This window comes from Pyrus communis, chromosome 10 (genome assembly GCF_963583255.1).
Source record: "Pyrus communis chromosome 10, drPyrComm1.1, whole genome shotgun sequence".
Lineage (NCBI taxonomy): Eukaryota > Viridiplantae > Streptophyta > Magnoliopsida > Rosales > Rosaceae > Pyrus > Pyrus communis.
This window is the reverse complement of record NC_084812.1, coordinates 5,521,713-5,538,611: the sequence shown is the minus strand read 5'-3', so window position 1 is coordinate 5,538,611 and position 16,899 is coordinate 5,521,713. Positions and strand designations below refer to the sequence as shown.

The 16,899-nt window shown below is 38.2% G+C and overlaps 2 protein-coding genes across 4 annotated transcripts; both read left to right on the top strand.

Moving 5' to 3' along the window:
• Window positions 1-9,194: 9,194 nt before the first annotated feature.
• Window positions 9,195-10,142, top strand: LOC137747728 (uncharacterized). Its single transcript, XM_068487885.1, has one exon. The coding sequence runs from the start codon at window positions 9,195-9,197 to the stop codon at window positions 10,140-10,142; it is 948 nt and encodes a 315-aa protein (XP_068343986.1).
• Window positions 10,143-12,862: 2,720 nt separating this feature from the next.
• Window positions 12,863-15,359, top strand: LOC137748558 (uncharacterized). Of its 3 annotated transcripts, none has more exons than XM_068488730.1 (5): window positions 12,863-13,173; window positions 13,756-13,908; window positions 14,157-14,335; window positions 14,588-14,711; window positions 15,019-15,359. In XM_068488730.1, the coding sequence occupies exons 1-5, from the start codon at window positions 13,042-13,044 to the stop codon at window positions 15,082-15,084; spliced, it is 654 nt and encodes a 217-aa protein (XP_068344831.1). In that variant the 5' UTR covers window positions 12,863-13,041; the 3' UTR covers window positions 15,085-15,359. The 3 variants fall into 3 exon arrangements, with proteins under 3 accessions (XP_068344831.1, XP_068344829.1, XP_068344830.1); XM_068488728.1 differs by having other exon boundaries at window positions 12,866-13,173; window positions 15,016-15,359; XM_068488729.1 differs by having other exon boundaries at window positions 12,871-13,173; window positions 14,160-14,335; window positions 15,016-15,359.
• Window positions 15,360-16,899: the final 1,540 nt, after the last annotated feature.

Here is a 16,899-nt window from a genome sequence, read left to right as displayed (position 1 = left end):
CAAGATGAAACATATATATAGGGAAGAAAAAGAACATAAGCTTAATTTTGCCTAACTTACCTATCTTGCTTGACTAACCTAACTTGTCTAACTTTGAACAAGAAAATTGACTAGCCTACCATTATTCCAACATGTTTATTTCATGCATTTTAATTGCTTAATACTCCCCCTCAAGGTGGAATGTGAATGTCAATCACACCCATCTTGCCAAGTAATGAGTGAAACATCCCTTGTCCAAGCGGCTTGGTAAATATATCAGCCAACTGTGCTCCAGTACGAACGTAGGCTGTCGTGAGAACCCCTGATTGAATACGTTCACGAACAACATGGCAATCGATTTCTATGTGTTTGGTACGCTCGTGGAACACGGGATTGGCTGCTATATGAAGAGCCGCTTGATTGTCACAATGCAGTTTTGCTGGCACATGATGATCAACTCGTAAGTCAGCCAACAAGTATTTCATCCATGTAAGCTCACACGTCGCAGAGGCCATGGCACGATACTCTGCTTCTGCTGAAGATCGAGAAACGGTGGTTTGTTTCTTAGTCTTCCAAGATACCAATGCTCCTCCAAGGAATATGCAATAACCCGTGACAGATCTCCTTGTAATTGAACATCAAGCCCAATCGGCATCACAATATCCAGCCAAGATTAGGTCCCCCTTTGAAGGAAATAGAAGTCCTTGTCCAGGTGCCCCTTTCAAGTATCGCAAGAGACGATGGACTGCATCTAAATGTGGTTTTCTTGGTTGTTGCATGTATTGGCTGAGTACATGAACTGCATATGAAATTTCCGGTCTAGTGATAGTAAGGTAAATAAGTTTACCAACAAGTCTCCTATACTTCGAGGCATCATGAAGAACTTGCCCTTCCGTTGGAGATAACTTCAAATTTTCTTCCATGGGAAATTTTGCAGGTTTGGCACCCAGTAAGCTAGCTTCATCAAGAATGTCAAGCGTGTATTTCCGTTGTGAGATAGAAATACCTTGAGAAGACCTAGCCACCTCTACGCCGAGAAAGTATTTTAATGGTCCCAGATCCTTGATTCGAAACTGAGTGTGAAGAAACTGTTTGAGATCACGAATGGCCTCTTCATCATTGCCTGTGATGATCATGTCATTGACGTAGATTAGTATAGTTGTGAATGAGTGATCACGTACCTTGGTGAACAAGGAATAATCGGCCTTGGATTGTTGATACCCAGCTTGGTGTATAGCAGTGGAAAATTTGTGAAACCAGCTGCGAGAGGTTTGTTTAAGCCCATAAAGTGACTTGTTGAGTCGGCATACATTGTGCTCCCCCTGACGACGAAGACCAGGAGGCAGTTGCATATAGACTTCTTCCTCAAGATCTCCATGGAGGAAGGCATTTTGAACATCCATTTGGTGGAGAGACCAATGACGAACAGAAGCTACGGCCAAAAGACATCGGACGGTAATAAGTTTGGCAACTGGGGCGAAAGTCTCTTTGTAATCGATACCTTCACGTTGTGTAAAACCCTTGGCAACAAGGCGAGCTTTATAACGCTTGACAGACCCATCTGAATGATACTTGACCTTGTAAACCCATTTGCAACCAATAGCTCGATGCCCGGGAGGGAGACGAGTGAGAGTCCAAGTCTGATTTTGTTCCAAGGCTAGGAGTTCAGCTTGCATGGCGGCTTGCCATGCAGGATCACTATTAGCTTGCTCAAAGGTAGTGGGTTCAACAATGTTGGAAATAGCACAAGCAAAAGAACGGTGTGAAGAAGAAAGATGAGCATAAGAAACATAGTGAGATAAAGGGTAACGTGTACCTGACATGGAAGAGGAGGTGGCACTGGGAGCAAGAGAGTGTACATGATATAAATGATAGCCTTGAAGTCGTACGGAGGGTTTTGGAGGACGGTTGGAGTGGCGAATGACAAAGGGAAGATGGGAGGGAGCAGGCTCGGTGATGAGAGGGTCCGAGGAAGGGTTGGTGGCATGGATAGGGGGTGTGACTTGTGGTGGGTCGTGTGGTGGGTCGTGTGGTGTGTCGTGGGATGGAAGGGGGATGGTAGTGGTGGTAGGGGCAGGTGAGGCGATGGTAGTATCAAGGGGAAGGGGGAGAACAACACTGTCAGGTTGGTGATCTGGGGGTTGGGAAGGAAAGGGAAAGGTGTCCTCATGAAAGATCACATCACGGGAGGTGGAGAATTTGTGGGTAGTGAGATCATAAACACGGTACCCCTTTTGACCAAGAGGATATCCAACAAATATGCATTTCCGAGCACGTTGATCAAACTTGTGTGTGGGAGTGAGATTTGTGGCATAGCATAAGCAACCAAACACACGCAAGTGATGAAAATCTGGAGGTGTACAATGTAAAAGCTCAAATGGGGTTTTGTGATGGAGGAGTGGTGTTGGTAAGCGATTGATTAAATAACATGCCGTTTGAACACTTTCCCCCCAAAAAATTAAAGGTAAATTGGCTTGAAAACGAAGTGCTCGCCCAACATTTAAAAGATGGCGATGTTTTCTTTCAACGACCCCATTTTGTTGGGGAGTAGAAGGACAAGAAGTGTGAAACACAATACCTTTGCTATCAAAAAAAGAACGTAAAGAAATGAATTCAGCCCCATTATCTGCCCTAATTGTCTTGATCATGCGATTGAATTGTGTTTGAACCCAAGCAATAAAAGAATGTAACAACCCTTGTGTTTCAGACTTTAAACGCATAAGATGGATCCAAGTAAATCGTGAATAATCATCAACAATAGTCAAAAAATATCTAGCCCCCGAATGAGAATTGACTCGATGAGGTCCCCAAATATCACAATGTATTAAATCAAAAGGTGCTTGAGATGAAATAAAGCTTGACGGAAAAGACAAACGAGTTTGTTTAGCAAGGGGACAAATGTCACACAAATGGCTAGAATCAAACATAATAGTTGGAACTTGCTTGGTCAAAAGTTGTAAGGGACCGGTGGAGGGATGTCCTAACCGTCGGTGCCAAAGGTTTGAATGACGGTTGACATTGTGAGCTAAATGAGGATTTTGTGTTGACGACAAGTAATAGAGCCCATTATATCGCTTGCCCAGGCCAATCGTCCTCCTCGTAGCCATGTCCTGTATCACACAAAAGGTAGGAAATAAAATCACTATGCATTGTAGAGACTCAGTGAGTTTGCTAACTGATAACAAATAAACTTGAAAATTTGGAACATGTAACACATCATCAAGTTTAAGAAGAGGAGTTGCTTGGACGGAACCAACAGATTCTATAATGGCTTTTCCCCCATTCGGCATTTGTACATAATCACTCATAGATTTCTTGTGAAGCAAGTGAGGTGAAGGAGATATATGATCCGTTGCCCCACTATCAATGATCCAATATAGTTTTTTCTGTGGTAAGGCTCCTGACATTTTAGACAGAGGTGTAAGAGTACCTGTGGCGTTTGCAAAATAGTGAGGATTACCATCCAAGTTGTTTTTCTTGAGCATGGCCATGATTTGGTTGTACTCTTCAGGAGTGAACTTGGGGCTGTCACCGTTGGTTTTATGATGGTGCTTACCCGTGACTGTGGCGACTTCACTGCCAGTCTTTATTTGATTAGCCGCAGGTTTCTTCTTGTTAGGAGGAATCATCTTTTTGCCATGGTATTTGTGCCCCGGTGGAAAGCCATTGAGATAGAAACACCGATCTACGGTATGATATTTTTTATCACAATATGAGCATTTAATAGAGGAGTTACCTCGTTGTGCAGCAGATTCCCTATGGCTTGTCAAATGCATCGCATGCAAACTATTGTTATGACGAGTGAGAGATACCTCCACTTGTTTCTCTTGTTGTAAAACAAGAGAGTATGCCTTCCGAGTGTCGGGAAGTGGCTGCATCAACAAGATTTGCCCACGTACTGCGGCATAGGACTCGTTTAATCCCATGAGAAACTGCATCACTCTTTCCTTTTCATCACGTTCATTGATCTTCTTCAAACCCCCACAAGTGCATGTTGAGGGCTCATGATAGGACGTCAATTCATCCCACAAAGCCTTTAGTTTAGTGTAGTAGACTGAGATCGATTGTTGCTCCTGTCTGTGCTCAACAATTTCTCTCTTAATTTGGTAAACACGTGAATCGTTCCCTTGAGAGAAACGATCACGCAAGTCAGCCCACACATCTGCTGCTGAAGTGTAGTAGGAAACGCTGCTTGCAATGTCTTCATGTACAGAATTCAGGATCCATGCGAGAACCATGTCATTGCATCGTTGCCACAATGCAAATTGTTTATCTGTTTCAGCAGGTGGGTCAATGGTTCCATCGACCAAACCTAGCTTGTTCTTAACACTTAGACTGATGCGCATAGCACGGCTCCATGTGTTGTAGTTGTCTCCTTGAAGGGTTTTGGAGACCAAGATGTTCCCAGGTTGATCAGAGGAGTGTAATAAAAACGGGTTCGAGAGATCAGTAGCCATCTCTAATGGTTTTGTGTTGGTTCCTGAATCACTCATGATGACGATGTTGTTGGTTGTGGTGCGGAAGCGTTGAAGATAAGTGGGGTATTCAGAGTCACCAGAAACGGTGCTCTGATACCATGATAAAATATGAACCTGCTAGGGTTTCGTGGGTTCTAGGGTTTAAGCTATGAGAGAGAAGTGTTGAAGATGGTTTTGTATATTTGCTTAATGAAACAATTACAAGATGAAACATATATATAGGGAAGAAAAAGAACATAAGCCTAATTTTGCCTAACTTACCTATCTTGCTTGACTAACCTAACTTGCCTAACTTTGAACAAGAAAATTGACTAGCCTACCATTATTCCAACATGTTTATTTCATGCATTTTAATTGCTTAATATTCCGAATTTGGAAATGTTTTCCATCTTTTATAGACAAAAAAATTTATTGACAAAGTTGATTTATCTTTTCCTTATATGCCGCAATCCAATTCAGTTGTTCAGTTCAGTGCTTGTCCTGGGAAAGGCTTGTGAATTGATACTTAGGCACCCGGCGACAGAGGAAGGTCGCTGTAAGTGAATGCTTGGACACTTGCAGCTTGAAATGCTCGAAGAACGACATAGTTTTCAGAGATGTTATTGGTACTTGAAAATAATTATCCTAGTTACGAAATGCTTGAGGAACGACATACAGCTTGAAATGCTCGAAGAACGACATAGTTTTCAAAAATGTTATTGGTACTCGAAAATAATCATCCTGGTTACGAAATGCTTGAAGAATGGCTTGGTTCTTCAGAGATATTATTGACATTCCGAAAAAATCGTGGAGTAACAATTCATTAATGTTCTCAAAAGGTTAGGTCGCTTGTGTACATGCACTGAGATGGAAAATACAGTTAGAATTCAGAAAGGCGACGACGTTTTGAATGGGTATTTTCCTCTCTAAATAGGGAACGAATTTCATGACAGGAATAATAATAGGAAAACTAATGAAAAATGTTTAAAAACTTTGAGTTTTAACAATAAGGACAAAATAAAAGGTAAAGTGAATAGTAATATGATTGACTTTGTAGTATAAAAATATGGTTTTTTATTAAAATAAATAGTACCAGAAGTTTTTCGTTAAAGTTCTCAATAATAATTCAATTCCATCGGTGGAAATATAATCAAATAGTGCATTTTAATACTGGTAGATCAAGGGATGTGAAAATAAAGAGGAAAAGTTGATCGCAACTTCCGAGTTCTGTTGACATAAAATAAAGAAAAATAAAATAAAAATTGGTCAATACGTGCATCTTCTCATAGGAAAAATACAAATATTTCACAATTTATGAATATTGTATATTTATGGAGTCAATAAATGTATATAAATTAATAGTTTATCATAAATATGTTATTTAGTACTTATTGTCAATTTCTTTCATATACTTGAATGTATAAACATTCTCTGATTCGAATAATATTTTTTATACAAACAATCTTTAAATGAATGTTAAGAAATTGAATTGTTCCGATTACAAGATTTATACAGTGAAAATACATTATTTGCAAAGAGTGTATAATGTGTTTTGGATTGGAAATATTGTTCATTCTCTTATCGGAGATGCAGGTATTATCCATAACAATTTGCCAAGACGGCTATATAACGAAAATAGTACATCTTGTCAAGACTTAATTTCTCTTAGTGAGTTACAAGAGCTGTAATTTTAAAGGCCTAATTGTGATATAAACTGGAAAGTAATATATAGTTCAAAATAGGAAAGGAATCCTAATCTTTATCCTATCAGTAAACATAAACAACATCCCTAAACTGGGGAATCACTTGGATTCTTGGAATATTAGACCATATTAAAAGGAGCTGTCAAATTTTGAATTTAAAATTTAAATTTGACAGCTTATGTGATATTTTGACATATTTTCATATTTTGATCTCAACCGATATGTCAAATTAAACTATTATTTTGTTACATTATATTTTTTCTTCTTAATTTCCGTCTAGGCAAGTTCTTTCACTCCGCACGATCTACAAGACCAGATCTCATTTCATTTTCTTAGGCAAGTTCTCTGCCTCCTCCTTCCACTTCTTCCGGTATTATTTCAAATTCGACACACAATTACCCAACAAAAACTCAACCTTTTTCCATTAGCTCCAAACCAAATGCGCCAACTTCATCTGCTTCATACAGCTTCAACCAACCAAAACTAAACCCGACCCATGTTAGGAAACAAGTTCCTCCACTTACCCAGTTGATCAAATCCCTGGAATCTGATTCCAACTTTGGATAAGAATCATGGTTCTCAGAGAATAAGAGGGAGGGCAAAAGAGTAATTAAGAGAGTTTGCAGAGAAGATATAAGAGAGAACGACAGTATGCAGAGGTGCTTGTACAGTCCCTTCTCCGAAGCTATCTTATTGTTGCGGCCATTTACGAAGTCACCTGCGAGATTTTCTGCTGTCTTCGTCTTCCACGGCTTCGGCGCGTTTTTGTGTACGCGCCTTCTCAACTTCCTTGTGACTCTAATGTTTAACAATCAAGTAATAAATGATATTAAAATAATAATAAAAGACATTTAATAATTAATAAAAAAAAATTTGAAGCTACTGTGAAATTTGATATCATGCTCCTTTGCTACCATTCCATGTCATGCTATATATGATTTGAAATTTCGGTTGGAAACAATTAGTGCTGTTTTTTTATTTTTTATTTTTACTGTTATAGCTTACATCTCCTTTGGAGATGCTCTTAGAAGGCTGGTTACTGATTTTGGATGGAGACAACTAATATTTTCATTACCAAAATTGGTAATTGCAGAAATGACTCGGGGAAGAATTTAATTCTTATTATTCTACCTCCATTCCGATTTCGTACACATGCTACGTGAAGACAACATCTCATCAAGACTTAATTTCTCCTGCTAAGTTAGTATAAAAGCCTAATACAAATAGGAAAGCAAATTCTGAATCCCAAAAAAAAAGGAAAGAAATCATAATCCTCATCCTACTAGAAAACAATGCCCTAATATAAAGAAGAGATTTTTCATTGCCAATAATACAACACGATGCATCAAGTGTCAACTTGTTTTATAACACTTGGTGTAAAGTATCATATTTTTAGAGCACTGAAAAATTTCTCATATAGAACAAATCAAACTGCCAACTTGCTAAATTTTCCAGCACACTTAGAAATTTTCTACTGTCTATGAGAGTGATCAAACACTTTATGGTTCCTTGTTCTTTGTGGAATACTGGAGTTCGACTCTCTCGTATAGAAAGGACGTCGTGGAGAGGCATCTGCCAACACAAACTTTGAGGCATCTTCGAAGGGCAAATTTCAGGTTCTTCTGCCCAATGTTTAGCATTATATTCTTTAAATTTAACAATTAGACCCCAATTTTTTAACAATTACTTACTCTAAACACTACAAATTTCAGCAATTTTCAACTAACATCTCTCAATTAATTCTTGTGCCGTTTCTTCTGCAGCAGAGGAAAACGCAGAAAATGCATGAAACACACTGGTCGCTAAGTGTTGAGATTCATGCAGAGCCGTTTTACGGAAAACAGAGAATAAGCTGCAGCAATCAAGGCAATCCGCCAATTATTATATTAAATTTATTAATCAAATGTAAATTAAAAGTGGTGTCTTTTGATAAAAAGATATATCTAATCAAATGAACAGTTACTATTTTTAACCTTTTTCTAAATAGTCACATGTTTTTTAAAGAGGTACCTCAAATTTTATAAATAGAGAAGTTCCCATAATCATTCTATATTTTTTTATCGTACGTATAATCATAAATATAGTGCACTAAATATTAGAATGTCTCATTGAGTCTATATCAGAGAGTTTTCAACACAATTGTGGTTCAATGGAGTCCTGTGATTTGAAGTGCTACTATTACACAGACGTGTTCATTGTATCCCGAGAGACAAGTGTTATCAATTTTCAGGTGAGGTATAAACTGGTCTTAAAGGACATATATGCCTTGAACAATTTTCAGGTTTTCTCATTTATTACGTCCTGTTCATTCAACATTAATTACTTATGTGTATGCATTACCTTAATATATAATTACATGAATCATTTCTTAATTTTCTATACGATTTAATCTAGCAATTACACCCTACTTTTTCCAAGATAAGGCACCCACGATAAAAACCCTACTTACTGATAAAGCCACCCATTGGCTGGCCAAACATCCGCAAAATTTCCAGATGAACAAATATATATACAAACAAAAAAAAAGGATTGATAACGCAAATACAATTTTCTCAGAAGGAGGGGAAAAGCAGAGAGATTTAATGACACCAGGCAACAATTCCATAAAACAAGTTGGAAGCAAACATACATTTTTTGTTTTTGCATTAATTATTTCTTGCTTAAAAGTAATCTCTAAAACAAACAATATCCTCTGAAATTTTGATAAGAACACCAACATTGTGTCAGCACCTCAGCATCGGTTTCGAATTTCTGGACTGCCAGTCTCACTCCTCTTTCAATCTTCTGGGTGCCTTCGGCTGTGAGAGAAAACAAACACAAAAAAAAAAAACCCATCCCAGCAGAAGAACAAAACAGCTTCAGAAGGTTCGCTTTTTATCTTGGAAATCTCGTATTTTTCAATTTTTCCTTTCTGGGTTTCTTTTTTTTCATCTGATTTTTCACTTTTATGTTTCTATCTTTTTTAATTTTTCTTTTCTGGGTATTTTGTAGTAACCTTTGTGTTTTTCCGACCAAAAAGGTGGCAGCTTTTGAAGTTTTGGAGCTGCGGAAAGACATGGCTTCGAGTTATTCGCTTTTCACAGAGGAGAACTTCAAACAGTTTCACAACGTCGACAGAAGTCTGTACACGATTCTGGTGCTGAAGCTCTTCCGGGACCCACTGGAGTCCATGCAGGTTCTGGCCCTGTGGCTCTGGCTGGAGAGAGATGGGTTCAAGAATGTGGTGAAAAAGATGCTCTCTTTGCCCTACATTTTGATCAACGAGCTCGCTGACGAGGCAGTCACCTGTCTCGGCCTCATCAACGGGACCCATTTCTCTCTCTCCTCTGAGCAGACGGACATCCCACTCATGCAAAGCTTTCTAGAGAAAGAAATCTCAGTCCAGTTTTTCCACGAGAACCGGGATGCAGCGGCTCGCGGCGTCACCAAGGCCGTCAACGAGGTCTGCTTCCCGGCTTTCGACGACATCATGCAGAAGACAATGGAGCGGAATTTCGCTCAGAACTCTGTGGATCACCGCAACGTGGTGTTACCATCAAAACGATCATCTTCTTCGTTACCATCCCAACAGCCATCGTCTTCGTCTTTATTCTCATTTTCTCTTTCAATTAATGAGCAGCCATATCTGCAGCAGCAGCAACCTCTGCAGATGAGGAACGAGGCGGCACCACCACACGACAGGACGATGTTTGTCACGTTCTCGAAAGGGTACCCGGTGCAGGAATCGGAAGTGAGGCAGTTTTTCACAATGACTTTCGGGGCTAGAATCGAGTCGCTGCAAATGCAGGAGGTGCAGCCACACGAGCAGTCACTGTTTGCGAAAATTGTCTTCCACAGTCCGGCGACGATCGAGGCCATACTCAATGGGATGAGGAAGGCAAAGTTTACAATCAATGGAAAACACATTTGGGTGAGGAGATATGAGCCGAGAAGGACACGATCGTTGCTTCCACCAATTGCTCCTTTTGGGGCAAGGGTTGGTGAAGGTGGTGGACTTTTGTAATTGTATGGTGAAAGTTTGATGAAATAAATGAAAGTTTGGAACTCTGTGTCAACCTTTATAGCCTTCTAATTTTGCAATCTTTATTGTCTTTTTTTTCTTTCTTTTCAATTAATAGTAAGGAAAGTGATCTTTACACACTCATGTTAATATATTTGTTGATTTCGTTTGATTTATAAATTCGATGATCATAAACGAAGATGAGTGTCTGAAAAGTTAAAATGGTGTAAAATCACTTCCTTAATGATAAAATATAAAAGTTAAATCAATATAAGATGAATAAAAAATTATAACAGATGGAGTGAAGATAATTGATAGGAACATAATATATGCATACGTCTTACATAGGATATTATTTGAAGAAGATCTTCGTTTAACAAATGATAGGAATATAATTGGGGGTTTAGCCACGTTGTTAACCGATAAAATTGATAGGAACATAATATATGCATCATTATTTTTAGACTGTGCAAATTAATCTTTAATTCAGACCGTGCCGCGTGTCTAGTTTGTATTACATAAGTATAAACGCGTTTAATTATTTGGACGATGTCAAGAACATAAAGTGCTACATTGTCGTGGTGCACGTATTAACCTAGACGCGTTTGTATTACATGATTAAGGATAACGTTAAGAACATAAAGTGTTACATTGTTGTATTATGAAGAACGGCGAAGTTAGAAGATTGTTTTTGAAGAGGCTTTCAACGTTTAAATATCATAATTATAGTGTAGATATCATAATCTCATTGATAGAAATGCGACCCAACTATTGTCAAAGGTTGAAGAAATTAATGTCTTCAAATTTACTTTATCACGAAAATGTGACAAGTGATCAATGTACAAACCAAATAAAAGGAAAATATTTGGACAACTCGTTTGTGTAATAAGCAAAACCCTAAAATCTACCTTGTAAAAAAAGGACTATAAAAATACTTATTTTCTTTGAGGGAAAAGACCAAGAGAAATTAAGTAAGATTTAAGAAAGTGAAACACAATCATGGTTGATGTAACCAAATTTAGTTTGTATCTCTACTAATTAATAAAATATTTATTGTCAACCAAAATCCTATGAAATTACCAGTTTAACGCTTTAATAATTAAAAGAGAACATGAATAAGAAATATGGGGCAAAAAGGTAATTTCACATAACCAAAATTTGTTATTTTTGTGACATCCCACATCGCCCAGGGGAGTGATCCTTAAATGTATATTCCAATCCCTACCTAGCACGAGGCCTTTTGGGAGCTCACTGGCTTCGGGTTCCGTAGGAACTCCGACGTTAAGCGAGAAGGGGGCTAGAGCAATCCCATGATGGGTGACCCACTGGGAAGTTGCTCGTGAGTTCCCAAAAACAAAACCGTGAGGGAATGGTAAGCCCAAAGTGGACAATATCGTGCTACGGTGATGGAGCGGGCCCGGGAAGTGATCCGCCCCGGGCCGGGATATGACATTTTGTTTTGAAAGCCTCACTTACATGTAATCCTAACATATCTCTAATTATAATAAAAAAAATTAAAATAAAAAAACTTCCCACTCCCACATTCTCTATCACTCTCTTCCTCTCTCTTTCTATTTCAAAAATAAAAAATAAAAAATTTTCTCACACACTTTGTGTGTGCCCATATGCTAGTTAAGATTTAAGAAAACAAGGCTAACTTGTCATTCTTTTTAATGGTTGATTTAACTTTGTAGCTTGGAAGGTCATAGTCTAAGCAAAAATTTCAAATTTCAAATTGGAATGAGAGAAATGTTAAGGAGACTTTTAAAAAGTGAGATTTTCTATGAACTCTTCGTCACCTTACATGTTAACGTTAATTTCCGTACCAATATTAAAAAATATTGTACTAAAAATATAAGATAATAGAGAGTCTATAAAAAATCTCATTGTAAGAGAGTAACCTTAGTATTTCTCCTGGAATGAAACAATGCTAATCCTTCATCACTAGTAATGGCTTCATAATAATTTTGAAATTTTGGGTAGGATCTTAATGAAGAGGTAGCACACCCAAGCCACTACTTGGATCATGTGCCTTCATCATCATGCCATTAGACAAACTTGAAGTCCTCAAATTTTGTTGTAAATACGGAATTTATGATTTCGTAAACTTGATGCATTTGAGTTTGACTTTTCTTGTAATTTTGATTAGAGAAATGCTATTAAGATTATCAAAATTGGTATTCTTTATAGATTTTCTGTCACATCATACTTTTTGCATAATATTTATTGGGACGTGCTATCCACACACCTTATTTTACTTATCACATATCTCTTGATAATTTATGTCCGTTGATCTTCTTCAATTTATCTGATCCGACGGCCGAAAATTAAAAAGGTGTATAAGAAGTAAAATGGGGTGTGTGGATATCACACCCCTATTTATTTTGTTGGTTTAATGTTAAACTGTGAGGTGACTGAGAATCCATGAAGAGTTCTACTTAAGAGTCTCCTTAAGCATTTCTTTTTTGATTAATATAAACTAGAATATCACTCTAGACTTGCATTCAACTAAATTGGTTAAAGCAGTGTTCTTCCTCGTCGATATCCAAGTTTGAATAACTCTCCCTATAATTTAGATGAATTTTGTGTACAACATCGTTTGTGAATAAAAAAATAGCTTTGAAGGTTTGGTGGGCCAAACATTGTAGATGCTTTTGGTGGGCAACTTTTAATCAAAATGAATCCCATCTTTCATTTGACAATTTGTGGACAATGGCCCAATGGACCCTCCCTTCCTCCACTCTTATCCAAAGAACGTTCCTAGTTTAATGGCGCATCTGCATTTTCATCAACCTCCTCCCTGCTCTCCTCTCCCTCTCATCTCCTCCCACACTGAAGAAGCAGAGAGCGACTGCTCCAAAGCCTCGTCCGTACAGTTCACGGCTCTGAATTCATCAAAAAAATGGATTGGGGTTCGAGTGGGGAAGAACCAACTTTGTGCGAAGAACTTTACAGTGTAAATTTGATACCGTCGGAGTTATTTTTCAAGTTCCGGAAAGAAGTGAAGGATTTAAGGGTCGGCCTCAATCTGGAGGTATGAAATTTCAATTTCTTCAAGAGTTTTAACTGTTTTCTTACCTTCCCAGTTCAAAAGGTTTGAACTTTTTAATAATCCAACGCTTAATCCTCTGTTTTCTGTGTTAATATGAAGAATTACTCGGGTTACTCCATGCTAGTCACAAGTTGAAGTGTCCTGTTCGTAAAGATTGGTTTTTTGGATTGAATTTTTGTTTGGAATTGGAGAGATTCGTTATCCTTTGTGTTTGTAAACATTGAGGACCGTCTGATAACTATTTCGGTTTTAGTTTTTTACTTTCGGTTTATTGGGTAGAGATAAAGGGAAAGTAGATGGGGGAAGAGAGGGATGAAAGGGTGGAGAGGGGGCGGTGGGAGGGATGACGGAGAAATGGTTATCAAACGGTTCCTAAACAATCGATGAGAATACTGAATTTCTATGTGTTTATATTGGTTCAAATTTTCATGAAGATTGGCTGCAGTTGTTTATGTTTACTGTATACATTGTGGAACATAAGCTTCTATGAGTCTTAGGTTAGTTTATTAATCCGTATTGAGTGCTTCCGAATTTTGATTTGTTGAGATCATCGATTTGGTTCAGTTCTATAATGCTCCAATCAATGAGTTTCAAGGAAAGATTGTATTGAAGCCGTTGGCTCCTGAACGGATGTGGAAGTTCATCTACGAGCCTATCCATCAGGATGTTCGTGTTCTTTCAAAAAAGATTCCTCTAACTGGATATCTAAATCTTCAGGTTTGATGCTTTTCAATCTTCTTTTTTATTCAACTCCCCGCTCCACTTTCCTGCACTATTGAAGTGTATAATTTCGGATCCTTTGCACCATCTCAAGCACACTTGGATTAACGTATGCCAGACTTACTAGGAATTCATAATGTTTTAGCTTGAACAATCATGTATTCTGCGTATGTGCCCCCCTGCCTGGACTGAGCTCGTATTTCTTCAAGTATTGTAGTATTAACGTTACAAACTGTTGGAAAAAGCAGGTTGGCATAGGCCATAATTTTCAAATCAATGCAACCGGGTGGAAATGGAAACTTACTACTTGTTTTGGTGGAGATGGCATATCTCGGATCAGGAATAAGACATCGGTTGGCTTGGTCCCTGGTGTGGATTTGCGCTTTGGGTGGAGGGCGGATTATGTGCTTCCTGAAATTACCGGGCAAGTTCCTTAGTCTTGTATGCATTTATGGCAGTAGAGATAATTCAAAGTACTATCTCTTGTAGTGTGCTTTCAAGTTAGCTCCTTATCATTATTTATTTTTCATATCTGTTAAGGTTTTACCGTCTCTTATTTTTTAGTTTTCGAATTATTTTTCTTCAAATTACATGCGGTTTTGTTCTTGTTTCTGTTTCAACTACTTATTTGATTGTGAGTAGTTATGGCTCATGGTCGAAACCTTGAATTGATTAGGGCGTTGGGTACTGGTGAACCGTGGTTCAACATGAACTCGGGAAAGTTGCAAGCATCACTAGATAGAGTTGAGGCCATCGTAAACTACACTGATATCTACAATTTATACAAGTCCAAAGACAAGGTACGACTGTTGAATTTACACTTGAAAACTCGCTTTTGAAACTGTACTCGATTTCCTAGCTTTTACTGTTATACATTTTGTTCTTATTTTCTGCGTTGACACCCACGTACTCCACACATCCTAGAGTCTGTAGAACATGCTGATCTAAGGTGAAAATTTGTGCCTCATTCCGTGCTTGCTGAATTCACAAACTTGCCTTTTGTAGTAGTTTTAGATTTTTCAGAATCTCTAATGGTATTTGCACCTTGATGGGGACGGATTAGATGACTTTGTGACTTTGTGATTACGTCGCTTTGTTCTTCAGCAGGAACAGCAGCAGAGACCTGAAACGGATGTAATTTCTTATTCCAGTCCTTCGGATCCCTTAAAATGAAGCGACTTTTCGCGCAAATGGGTTTGTTAATGTTTCGTCACACAATGGCCTTTCTGTGTGGATCGATGGATAAGAGGACGCTGCAGATTTGCACAAGTAATTGTACATGCTGTTGTCTCCTTGAGCTGAGCATGCTTGCAAATCAGATCACGGTTTTATCTACTTTTGTTGTTTGGCATCGTGTAAATGGTGTTTAAATTGTTAGAGTTCTATAAAACAGCAGAGTAAAGCACAGAACTAGGAAGAATTCAAAAAGATTTTGATTTCAACCAAGAATTCACACGAAAAATGTTGTTGCAGAGAAGATGAAGAGCTCTGTATAATTTTTTTGATTTCATTCAGCTATGACTGAAAATGATTAAGAAGCTACAAAACTAGAGTGGGAGAAGATATAGCCGTTTGAGGCGCACTACCTCTCCCATTACTCCACAGCTCACGTGAATCCCACATGCTCACATATAAGTGAGATGATATACCATGAGACACATACATATAGCCTATTAGCTTTGATTTAATCTCAGCCTTATATTTCAAAACTAAGACAAAAAAGACTTTGAATTACAAAACAACAGAATGCAACAAAACACAAGGCAGCTGCAAGGCTTAAACATCAACACTCTCCTCTAAGCTGGCAGCTGACTTTACTCCTAGCATTTCTCTGAAATAGTTGAACTTCTCCTTTGGTAGTGCCTTTGTCAGTATATCTGCCATTTGTTCTTCGGATTTGCAATAAACAAGTTCAATCTCATTCTCTTGTATTGCATCTCTGATGAAATGGAATTTCCTGCTAATGTGTCGTGTTTTCTGATGAAACACAGGATTCTTGGCAATAGCTATTGCTGAAGTGTTATCACACATTAGCACAGTAGGTTCGACTTGTTCTTCCCCGAAATCTTCCAAAACGAATCTTAGCCATTTGGCCTGAGATGTTGCTCCAGCAGCACTTACATACTCTGCTTCTGCAGTGGATAATGCTACTGTGTTTTGCTTAACTGATGCCCAAGAGAACACACCTGAGCCAAGACTGAAGGCATACCCTGATGTGCTTTTCATGTCATCAATACTCCCAGCCCAGTCACTGTCACAATATCCTATAAGAACTGCTGACTTTCCTTTCACATATTCAATGCCAAAATCCATAGTACCTTGAATGTATCTTAGTATTCTTCTTGCTGTACCCATATGTTTCTTAGTTGGACCATGCATAAATCTTGCCAAGAGACTAGTACCAAACATTATATCTGGTCTAGTGGCAGTAAGGTACAGAAGACTTCCCACCAATTTCCTGTATTCAGACTCATCTGCAGCTTCACTTCCATCATTTTTGCATAATCTTTCATTTGCTGCAAGTGGTGTTCCCACAGACTTACAACCTTGTAATCCAAATTTCTCCAGCATCTTCATTGCATATTTCTTCTGATGTATGAAGATGCTTTTCTTGGTTTGAACAATTCCCATACCAAGAAAATGATGTAGCAATCCCAAATCAGTCATCTCATAATGCTGCATCATGTCATTTTTAAAACTGTCCAGCATTGTGTCACTACTTCCAGTGTACACAATGTCATCAACATAGACAGAAACTATGAGAATCCCTGACTTTTCAACCTTAGTATATAAGGTGGCTTCATTTGGACTTCTTTTAAAACCTGCCTTGGTGAAGTAAGAGTCAATTTCTTCATACCAAGCTCTTGGAGCTTGTTTAAGGCCATATAATGCCTTACTTAACTTGTACACTTTATCCTCCTTCCCTTGTATGACAAATCCTTGAGGCTGATCAACATAAACTTCCTCTTTGAGTACACCATTAAGGAA